Source organism: Rhineura floridana, chromosome 4, assembly GCF_030035675.1.
Source record: "Rhineura floridana isolate rRhiFlo1 chromosome 4, rRhiFlo1.hap2, whole genome shotgun sequence".
NCBI lineage: Eukaryota > Metazoa > Chordata > Lepidosauria > Squamata > Rhineuridae > Rhineura > Rhineura floridana.
In genome coordinates, this window is record NC_084483.1 from 84,177,387 (window position 1) to 84,189,478 (window position 12,092).

At 37.5% G+C, this 12,092-nt stretch overlaps 1 protein-coding gene across 4 annotated transcripts in view; it reads left to right on the plus strand.

Moving 5' to 3' along the window:
* Positions 1–12,092, plus strand: part of SOBP (sine oculis binding protein homolog) — a 262,570-nt gene that overhangs the window by 24,887 nt on the left and 225,591 nt on the right. For all 4 annotated transcript variants that reach the window (XM_061623522.1, XM_061623525.1, XM_061623523.1 and 1 more), the window contains exon 2: positions 9,690–9,828. In XM_061623522.1, the coding sequence (XP_061479506.1) occupies positions 9,690–9,828 (139 nt within the window). The remainder of the gene's footprint in view (positions 1–9,689; positions 9,829–12,092) is intronic.

The window sequence follows — 12,092 nt, forward strand, 5'->3', positions numbered from 1 at the left end:
CAGTGGCTTGTGTCTTTGATTCATCTGGCAAGATTTCCTCATAGGTTAATCATCTGCCTAAATACGTTATAGATTGGCATTTTGCTTTGTTTATCTTAAAATGGTTCATAATTGCAATTTCCAGTAATCTAATCTCTTACTTCTTTCCATACCGATTTTTGCAGGTAGTGCCTCAAATTAAGCTCCAATGATGTAATGAATATGTAATTTTATAAGCTACTTACACCTTGTGACTAATGTTGTGGTTGAACACCTAAGGTTACTGACTATAGAGTGAAGAACAATCTTAGACACCATTATCTGCCAAAGGGTGTGTTGCATGTGCAGATCTTGGAGCTTTCTCTATCCAGTGGACTCTGCCAAAATCCCACATTTCATTTCTTGTACAGTGGTAAAAAATAGAAGCATTCCTTCGTGTTTAGCTTCTTAAAAGCTAATGCACAGTCTTAGTTCTATAGCTTTCTTCTCTGAAATTGCTAGAGAGTAAACACATTTAGTTGGTTCTCTATTCATGGCTTATAAATATTTTAAATAAATAAATATTAATTTATTTATCTCTTCTGCTGCCATTTTGAAATTATTCCTTAAGGTTTGTAGTACATAATCCAAATCATGCATCACTAGTATCACATATGCCTTCAACCATATTTTGTAATTTAGTGGAAGACATCCTTGACCAGTAAGCACATCCTGAAAAGGTTTCAATTATCTTCTTCACAAAACTAAGCACTTCATAAGTGTTTAAGCTCCCATCTGATTGTTTGCTCCTGGATACTATACAAAGTCTTGGCATTTTCTTCCCTTCCTTTGTATGTAACAACCAGAGTACATTTTCCTAAAATTGGGATTAGTCCTTCATCAAAATATTTAAAGACACTTTTGAATATTTAATATTTACTTATTCTTTGTATCTTTTATATTTTTATAATTTTGCTTTTGATCATTGTATTTGCCTGTACTATCATATATAGGGTTGCCATATTGTCCGGTTAGCCGGGTTTTACCCAGATTCTTTGCATGCCACCCAGTGCCCGTTTAACCCCTTAGGTGGCCCGGATTCTCAGCTTTAATTTTTTTAAAAAATTAAGTTTCTAGGTGGTCCAGTTCTCGAGATATACATAAAAACGTCAGCTGCCCCCAACTGTTAAATCTTTCTTTAAACTGTACTTTATAGCACTTAGTAGCTTTAACCCTGCCCGTTCAGGGTTGCAGCCAATCAGTGAAGCCAGGGTTGTGTTTCAGTTTGGTTGACCTCAGACAGTGTCTAGAAAACCTCATTGCAAGGCCAGAAAATGGTGGTTCCCCCCCTGTTTATCTGAAAATCTCATAAATTGGGTAAGTATATACATTTCAGTTTTTTTTCTTCTTGTGTGCAGGAGTCAGATCCTGGGCAGTGTTTTGAAAACCTTCCCAATACTTGCTTTTGTAAAACCAATGCTAATCCCATATGCCCAGAGTAAATCCCATTGAATTCAGTAGGACTTACTTTGGAGTAGACATGGTTATGAATGTGCTGAAAATCAATGGGACTTTGGAGTGAATGTAAAAAAGAATTGTGTTTGTGTTCTAACTCTTTCTGTCTCCCCCTCCAGTCCTATTTTAAAGCAAGTAGGCAGGATTTACTTAGGTATTACAGTTTTTATTCTGTAGGAAACTAATACTGATTTTTTAAAAACGAATACTGATTTTTCTGCAATGACCAACTGCTTTGACAATAAACTGTTACATGGGCTGTATGTATTTATACATCTGCAGTGTGTGTGTGTGCGTGTATGGAGTCTTATGATTCGGAATTTTGGGTTGTGTGAATGAAGTTGCTTATCACTTGAGGTTGCATTTCTGTCCCTGTTTGAGTAAGCCCCACTGAATACACTGGGACTTGCTTCTGAATAAATAAACCTAGGATTGCACTATAAATATCTTTACAGTTTGTGTAAATAATAAATATATTTATTATATAAATATTTCTTCATTTATCATATTTTTGGTTTTTGGTTAGGAATCTTGACTGGTTGTGAGATGTTTATTTTTTTTTTTTTCAATAATTTTTATTCAGATTTTCATAAAACATACAAGACAAAATCATAAAACATTCAAAGACAAAAAACAAAATCAAAAATAGTTAAACAAAAAGAAAAAAAGAAAAAAAAACAAAAATAAAAAATAAAGAGTAAAATATTGACTTCCCATTTGTCAAAGATCAAATCAGTTATAAGTCTATAATATATAACAATCCTGTCTCTTAAGTCATATTATAAAATCACTTTCCTCCAGTAATTATCTTACTTAATCATCAAATCTCATAAACATTACTTTATTCTTTCCACAAAAAGTCAAAGAGAGGTTTCAATTCTTTAAGAAATATATCTATCAATTTTTTTTTTCCAGATAAGCATATCGATTAATCCATCTCATTACTAATTATGATAATCTTATTGTCATAACCATAGTCAAAATAAACATTTCAATTAATCCATCACATCAGAATCTGTTAGGTTCAGTAATTTCAGTAGCCATTGTTCTATTATCCCTATTAGTTCCATTTTCCATCTTCCATCTTCAGTAGTCTTGTTAAGTCCAGTAATTTCAGTATCCAATCTTCCATTATCAGTATTCCATAATAATCTTGCTGTCAAAGCCATAGTCATATAGTAAGAGTCTGATGGGAATTACCTCTATCCCAAATATTTTCTTGCCATCCATTCTGAATAGGTTGCTGAAATACAGCTGTAAAATCATATCTCTGTTCTTTTTTTCAAAATACACTGGGTCATCTCTTGAAAGTTTTTCCATTGTCACATGGCTGCAGTTAATTCCATAGATTTTCTCTATATTGGGCTCCATCACATCATTCCAGTCCAGAAGATTATCCATGCCATTGATAACTTTATCTCTAGAATCTTCATTAATTTCTTCAGAGATAACATTGAGTTCCAAACAATAGATTTTATTTCTAAAGTCCATAGACTCCAAATCTTGTTCCTGTTCCACGTTTGTTCCAATCTCCGGGATCTCCTCTCTCACAGGGACCCCTGTTCCAGTCTCCAGGGTCTCCTCTCTCACAGGGACCCCTGTTCCAGTCTCCAGGGTCTCCTCTCTCACAAGGACCCCTATGTCTTTAATCTCCTGTGTCTCCAAACAATAGATTTTGTTTCTAAAGTCCATAGACTCCAAATCTTTTTCCTGTTCCACGTTTGTTCCAATCTCCGGGGTCTCCTCTCTCACAGGGACCCCTTCCAGGGTCACCTCTCTCACAGGGACCCCTATATCTTTAATCTCCTGCTTCATTTTACTCAATTCAATTTTCAGCTCCTTACAACCCTGTCGCAGGTTTTGTTTCGTTATCTCAATCTCATCCATTATTTTCTGAAACATAGTTATTTCCAGCTTCTCAGCCACTTTCTTAATTGCCATTTTAAAAGAAAAATATAGGAAAACCACTTCTTATTTCAGCAACAATTGGGTTAATACTCCAAACTTGGTGACATCACAGTATAAACAGAGCAGACAGCCTTATCTCTCCATGCTTAAGTAAACAAAATGCAGTTCCCAGGATCGAAACAATTAATGGCGGTCGTCAGGAAACAGATTCGTCAAAATAAAATAGACCAAAAAGAGAGTAGTCTCAGACAATATAATATTCTTCAAAATAAAAATCTGGAATAGAAATCCCTCTTCTGTGTATATCTTTAGAATGCAAATCCAGGACAGCTTTTTGCAACAAAAACAGAGATAAGCTATTAATTAGTGAGTAGCAGAGAGAAGTTATGGCTCCCCAGTGAGATGTCAAAAACCGATCAATCTGGCAAATCTCTTTTAAACAGCAACAATTTAAGTCAAGTAAAAGAAAAATATAGAAAGAAGGGTGCTTGCCTGTTAGTGCGTTCTCTCTTAGAAGATAAGATGAACGTTCGCTTTATCAGATAGAGCTTGTTGTTGAAAATCCGTCCCACCTTCGTCGGCTGGACCTCGTCCCATAAATTAATGAGATCTGGTCGTCCCAACAAAAATAGGCTTTGAGGTTAATCTCTTCGTTTCTCCCTACCCGGGAGAAGTTTAATCAGTCAAAAAAAAAAAAATCTGACTGATATATCTGAATAAGCTTCTTTTGAGGCAGGAGCCCGTCTCAAAAGCAGGCACAGGCTAAGTCACCCTTCCCGGAAGTCAGTCACCCTTCCCGGAAGACTGGTTGTGAGATGTTTAGTTTTCTGCCTTACTCATAGGAATCTTGTTGTGGTTGGTATGGTATTGCATTTAAGAAATCATGGTACGAAATAGCCTGAATCAGTATAAGGCAGATTCCTTGGTTCCTAAAAGTGGGAAGAGACTCAAGGGCCACAGTGACTCCAACATTTATTTATTTTTATTTACAACATTTATATACCGCTTTATTGTAAAAAAATCTCAAAGTGGTTTACAGAAAGAATGAAAACAATAAAATTATTGGCAAAAGCGTTAAGGACAGATACTTAAAAACATTCAAAATAATAAACCGAACAATGAGTTAAAAACAGATTTAAAAACACAATAGCTTCCACATGCCAGGAGAGGCTTACCTCAAGAAAACTGGTTTTAGCAGGTGCTGAAAAGAGGCGCCTGCCTAATGTCAATAGGCAAGGAGTTCCAAAGCGTAGGTGCTGCCACTTTACAGTACTGATTTCTTACAAGAGCAGAACAAGTACTATGTGGCACGCATAACATGGAAAGCACAGCTTGAACTTGGCCTGGTAGCAAATCAGCAACCAACGCAGATTTCAGAGCAGAGGTATTATGTGCTGATAGGATCTCACTCATGTCAGCAATTGTGCTGCAGCATTCTGCATTAACTGCAGTCCCCAGGTCAGGTTGTGCTGCATGGGGATTTCTGTGACCTTGGCTGACTGGTTGCTAGGATTTTTTTAGTTTGGGATTTTGCTTATGAATCCTGACTGGTTGTGGGATGCTGAGTTTTCTGCTTTACTCATAGGAATCTTGTTGTGGTTGGTATGGTATTACATTTAGGAAAGTGTTACTGCCTTTTGTGTTGTTTTTTTCCTATTTGCATTTCACTTATCTTTAACCTCACTCCATTACAGCCATAGAAGCAACAGCAGCATATGCAAGATAATTAACTCCCATTAGTGATAAGAGCAAGAATTTATAATTATTATTTTAATTAAAACAAGAGGCTTATCAGTACTTTGAAGAGGACCAGATATTTTCTTTCTGAGCCCAGGACTGGGGGGGGGAGCAGGAGAGTAGTCGATAAGACAGACATCCTGGCATTGGTAATCTAATTAGCAAAGTATGTGTGGGGTTGTTGCACACTTCCAGGCCCAGTTTCATTTTGAGTATGGAGGTGGAACCTGTGTAGATGTGGTTGATCAAAGGGAGAAGAAACTGAGTTAAGCAAAGCTCTGCTTTTATAAAACCTAAGAAACATACAGATACTTTGAATGTCTGAGTGCCTGCACCAGTGGAATACTGGAGGAACTTGTAAAACTTGCTGCAACAGTATTTAGAACTGAGCATGTGGTGTGAAAGACTCCTTTTCCTAACATTTTGGCTTCTTGTTTTTCTCCACCCACCACATCTTTGAAATATATCGTATATGGTTAACCGTACTGCTGCCCTGACTTACTTTAAGTTTGTTGCTATTTTATGTTTTTATATTGATTGTGTATTTTTATTGTTTTTATTATATTTGTAAGCTGTGCTAAGCTCTGTTTTTAACAGCAGAAGGGCAGGATATAAATCCTCTTAATCAATCAATAAATATTCCATGGTGTTGGAAACTAGAGTCTAGGCATTTAAGGCTGAAAATGTTGCTTTAAAAAAAAAGATTTCTCACATCTTTCCCCAATTTTTGGTGGTAATTCCTAAGCACAAAAACAAAACTGGACAATCCAAATATTAATATGCAAATAATCTGCAAATAATCTGCAAATAATCTGCATAATATGCAAATAATCTGCATAATATGCAAATTAGCCTGCCTGGATTTTTGGAACTGGAATATGGCAACCCTAATCATATACCTGTCATTAGTGGTTAGTTTAATTGTTCATTCTTTTGTGTTTGTGGGCTCTTTCCTGATAGTGTTTTTTAAAATGTCCTCCCTCTTTGCTTTGCAAAGTAACCTGCAGCCAGCGCGTGCACTTTCCAAAATCCATATTTTGGAAAAATGGTTACATCTGCTGCTATTTATACAATTAATCTCATATTGTTGGTATATCTCTGCCACTGTTATTGTAATTGGTTGTATCTGCCTTTATTGGCTTTTTATTCAAAATGCTCCTCTCTTCCCTGTTGCTGCTCTACAGTTGTGCTGTTTATCAGAATGTGCATGTATCCCATGCCATTTCTACTGCTTGACGTGTTTAAATTGCCTTTTTCAGTATTAGATCAACCTCTCTTAATTAATGCTTACATGCTTTTTACAAACAATTTGGAGGGCGGGAGACCTACATCCTAAGGCGGGGAGGGACTAGGAGTAAATGCTAAAGGCCCCACTAGCAAGTGCAGAAGTCTACATTTCTACCTCATCTATGCCATCTTCAGGCCAGTGCAAGGAGCCAGGGGTCATGGCACACCCTGTCTCCAGCCATTCACCATCTTCCCTAGCTTACATCCTTATTAGTTAGTGCTGTAATGAGCTTGGCTGAATTCTTGTATATTTGAGCATGGGAATGAAAAAGGTCTCATCTTGATTAATTTTCCTGCACTGAGAAGGGGGTTGGACTTGATGGCTGTATAGAACCCTTCCAGCTCTGCTCTTCTATGATTCTAAGAATTCTCACAATTCCTGTGCCAAAATCCAACATTTGAGGTTTCCATCCAAGCATTGGTCGGACCTGGACATACTTAGCAAGATAGCCTTATTATGTGCCCTCAGACCACACTCTGGAACTGTTTCTTTGCCCACATAGTTCCTAATTCCACATTGTTCAGACACTTTCCTTGGTGGCATGTAAGTTCTTCACGGATTAGTTTCTCCCAGGCTACTAGAAGCAATTTGAACTGAGACTGAATCTGTCCAAATTTTGACAAAAATTTGTCAACAAATATGGAAAACTAAACAATGGCCCACAGACTGGAAGCGTTCAACATATATCTCAATTGCAAAGAAAGGGGATTCCAGAGAATGCAGTAATTATTGAACTATTGCCTTAATATCCCATGCAAGTAAAGTAATGCTCAAGATTCTACAACAAAGGCTCTTACCTTATATGGAGCGAGAAATGTCAGACGTCCAAGCTGGATTTAGAAAGGGAAGAGGCACCAGAGATCATATCGCAAACATATGTTGGATAATGGAACAGACCAAGGAATTTCAGAAGGAAATCACCCTGTGCTTTATAGATTACAGCAAAGCCTTTGACTGTGTAGATCATGAAAAACTATGGAATGCTTTAAAAGAAATGGGGGTGCCACAGCATCTGGTTGTTCTGATGCGCAACTTATACTCTGGACAAGAGGCTACTGTAAGGACAGAATATGGAGAAACCGATTGGTTCCCAGTAGAAAAGGGTGTGAGACAGAGGTGTATTTTATCACCCTATTTGTTTAATATATATGCAGAACATATCATACAGAAAGCGGGACTGGACCAAGATGAAGGAGGTGTGAAAACTGGAGGGAGAAATTTCAATAATTTAAGATATGCAGACGATACCATACTCTTAGCAGAAACCAGTAATGATTTGAGAGAATGCTGATGAAAGTTAAAGAGGAAAGCACAAAAGCAGGACTACAGCTGAATGTCAAAAAGACTAAAGTAATGACCACAGAAGATTTATGTAACTTTAAAGTTGACAATGAGGACATTGAACTTGTCAAGGATTATCAATACCTCGGTACAGTCATTAACCAAAATGGAGACAATAGTCAAGAAAGAAGAAGGTTAGGACTGGTGAGGGTAGCTATGAGAGAACTAGAAAAGGTCCAAAGTCAGGATCATTCAGACCATGGTATTCCCAATCTCTATGTATGGATGTGAAAGTTGGACAGTGAAAAAGGCAGCTAAGAGAAAAATCAACTCATTTGAAATGTGGTGCTGGAGGAGAGCTTTGCGCATACCAGGGACTGAGAAAAAGACAAATAATTGGGTGTTAGTCAAATTAAACCAGAACTGTCACTAGAAGCTAAAATGATGAAACTGAGGGTATCATACTTTGGACACATAATGAATGAGAAGACCTGATTCATTAGAAAGGATAATAATGCTGGTAAAAACAGAAGGGAGTAGAAAAAGAGGAAGGCCGAACAAGAGATGGATTGATTCCATCAAGGAAGCCACAGACCTGAACTTACAAGATCTGAGCAGGCTGGTTCATGACAGATGTTCTTGGAGGACACTGATTCATAGGGTCACCATAAGTCATAATCGACTTGAAGGCACATAACAGCAAAACAACTAAATCTATCATAGTAACAACATATCCTGGCATCATATTTTTTCTTTCTCTCAGGATACTTCCTGATAGAATGCTGTTTTTGTTTTTAGTAAGGCTAGTTCAGCATTTCTAAAACAGTCAACGCAGAGACTATGCAGATCCTCATAATGCTTATTCGGAATATGCTAGAATTCTGCCCAATTTGGATTTGGTACCAAATTTTCCATTAATTCTCTTATTCACTATTGTTGCAGATCTCATTTTTCTGTAGTGTTTTTCCTTGGCTATTTTTGGAATGATTAAAAAAAAAAATCTAAAATATTGATATTGATTTTTCTTCCATTCATCAATATCAAGACTTTCCTCTTCTCCCAGGCATTTTAGTATGTGTTTTTAAATTGCTTTTTAAAAAATGTGTTTTTAAATTTGTATATTTGTTTTTAATGTTTTTAATTGTTGTAAACCGCCCAGAGAGCTTCGGCTATGGGGCAGTATACAAAAGCAATAATAAATAAATAGATAAATATTTCCTTTCAATATACTGATATTTCCTTTCAAAACATCAATATGAATATCTATATTTTTTCAGAGGGAAAAAACATGGATGAGTAAAAGCAGTAAAAGGTCAAAGAATGAACTCAAATCGATACCAACCTGTTAGGTTGACTGGATGCTTTTGAACCAGCGTTGGCTAACAGTTCCCATCCCTCCTATTTATTGGATAGTATTGCAATTGCTAAGAACTATCAGAAAGTGGAAGGTGTGGGTGTGGGAAATATTAAAAGCAGTTGGTTTCTATAGTGCTATTTTCTAATGAAATCACAATAATTATATTTTTAAATCTGGTTTATATCAGTCATTGGTTGAGTCACTAGCCTTTTCTATTATCAATGGCTGTAACATAGCAGGATTGTTTCTTGTGCACTAGTAAATCAATCTTTGTTTTTCTGTCACTTTCCTGATGTGCTTTAAAACATTTTATGGTAGCATAGGATATGAAATGTTGTGAAAAATATGTGCTAAACAATATCACACACTATCAATTCATGTACAGAAATGATAAACAGCTGTCTTTCCTCCTCATATTTTTCTTTAAATTGCAAATTTGTGAAGGTCTAATTACATATGTCATTCAAAGATTTAAATGCATTACAGTTTATGTACGTGACTTGATAAATGAACTTAAGTCTAGAGAAGGTGGAACAAACCTGCTATTTCATGGTACAGTGCAAATAGATTTCGATTTATGCATTCATCTCTTAGTTCCAAATGATTATTGATTGCATAAATAAGTAGGCAATTCTTCTCTTTCAGAACTTTGCAGAAAACACCATGAATGAGCTCCTTGGCTGGTATGGGTATGATAAGGTTGAATTAAAAGATGGAGAAGATATTGAATTCAGAAACTACCCTGCAGATGGGGAGAGCCGACAGCATATTTCTGTTCTAAAAGGTAATGACATTTTATGTCCCTTTGTTCAAATATGTTAGTGGTATTGTTTATTTTGTCAGTTTTAAAGGTGACCTCACATGCATCCATGGTAATGACTTCTAGCAGACAAAATCCAGAAGAGCACTGTACAGAATTGAACAAAATGCTATTAAGCACATATAAATCTGCAACAGCAGTACATCTTCCCCAGATAGTCAATTCTCATGAAGACACAATTCAGGCAGCTGCCAGTGAGTTAAAAAGCAGGAGAAAAAGCAGCCTTGTGTTGAACCCCGTTGTTGTGAAACCTTCTGGCAGCAGGTTTTAATGAGGATCTTATTTGAAAAAAAGAACAATCATTTGTATTTAAAAGTTTACATTTTGGTTGAGATGACTAAAGCCAAAAAACTAACTAGTAAGTTCAAATCAATGTGGTAGAATTTGCCCAGCTCTTCAACCCTCATTGTCCATTTAGAGCTGCAATGTCACAATACTGCAGTGATGATAGGAAACACTGACCTTGAAAAGGTCTAGACTTTAGCACTAACAATACAGTGCACCTTGGCTTCCTGGTCCAGAGTCCCCAGCCCTCCAAATCTCTTGCCTGCCCACTTCTTTCCTGCCAACAGTGCATATGCGTGCATACACACAGTGTCACTCTATTCTATATATAATTCTGTTTCAATCTTACTTTCTCCTTGACTCCTTTCTTCAACTTCAAGCTGAAGGTCTTTAGTGTTACACAGATAATGGTGGTCCATTGTCAGCTGGAAGCAAAAATTAGAACTGCAGCTCTGCACACTACTGTTCCCGCGAACATCTTGCAACCCCTTCTGTACTACAGATGAACAGTAAATGAAACAGTACTGGTGGGCATTTAGAAATCAATAATAGTCCCATTCCTTCAGGGGTTTGTCCTTACCTATAAAGATATACACAGAAGTGCAACTGGGCCTCAGAGCCATTCTTCATTTGATTAATTGCCTTTGCTTGCTGCTTATGGCTACAGTACAGCTTAAATTCCTTTTTGCCCCTTCTACTTCATGCAGACTGTGTAGCTTATTACACCAGCAGTAACAAGGGGGATTGTGGGCTGTGTGTATCCCCTTACTACTGCTGGGTGAAGTATACAGAGGATAGTAAACATATAAAGCCTATGTCCTGGTGTGCAATGGAGCTAGTTAACTTGTTAGTCTCCTCCCTTTCAAAGTCTCATCCTGGAAAAAACTGAGGTGAGTAGCAAGCAGGGTAAGTAAATGTACTGCCTTCAAGTCGATTCCGCCTTATGGCAACCCTATGAGTATGGTTTTCATGAGGCTGAGAGGCACTGACTGGCCCAAGGTCACCCAGCTTCATGGCTATGTGGGAATTCAAACCCTGGTCTCCCAGGGAGTGGGAAATAATCCCTGCTATACAACAACTATTCACTAATCCCAGTTTTACAACAGTGAAAGTCAGCAAAGTAACAGGTGCAGTTCTTCCTGTTGTTCCACCCCCTGCTGAGTATGGGTCCACCTGTTACAGGGCTATCTATCAAGTAGGGATGTGCATGTGATGCCCCTGTAAATGTAATACTGTAAATATGGTAAGTGCGGGTTTATTAGAGTATATGTGGTAAGTAGAGTGAGTGAGAGGGGGAAGTACATGGGTTGGAATGTTGATGAGTGTTGTATGATGATTGGCTGAGCATCTGTGTGTCTGAAGGTATAAATGAGAGGAGGACAGTTGTGAGGAGGCTTTGAGCGCTGAGCAGGGTTTTTGGAGGTGGTGGTGGTTGGTTTGGGTGTTTTGGAGGTGTGGATTGGATTTAGGTGGGTAGTGAGGCAGGTTATTTATGACTAAGAAATATAAAGAGTAACACATCTTATGAAACCATATGCATGTTGACTAAACCTTTAAGTAATCTTGTTATTCCCTGTGTAAATAAATAAATAGTTCTTGATTTACCAAAACACCTGATCCTTGGCTGGGTTTCACAGACCAGAAGGGTGAGCAGGGCATATACCAAGGTTGGGAAACAGTATCAATGGTAGCAGTGGTGAAGAGATACCTAACATCAGCAGGTATCCAAAACAACTCAGGGCTGTAATCTTTATTCACTAATAGGCAAAAAACCTTGCAGTTTAGGAACATACCTATAGCCCACAGATATTTCTATCGAACTTTTAAAAGCAGGGAAATTGGGCAGCTATAGTAAATGCACCAGGGGAGCAGGACACCTGACCTCTGCTCTACAAATTTGTCAAAATGCAAACACCATTTGGGTTGGTCTTTCACAGTCCAAT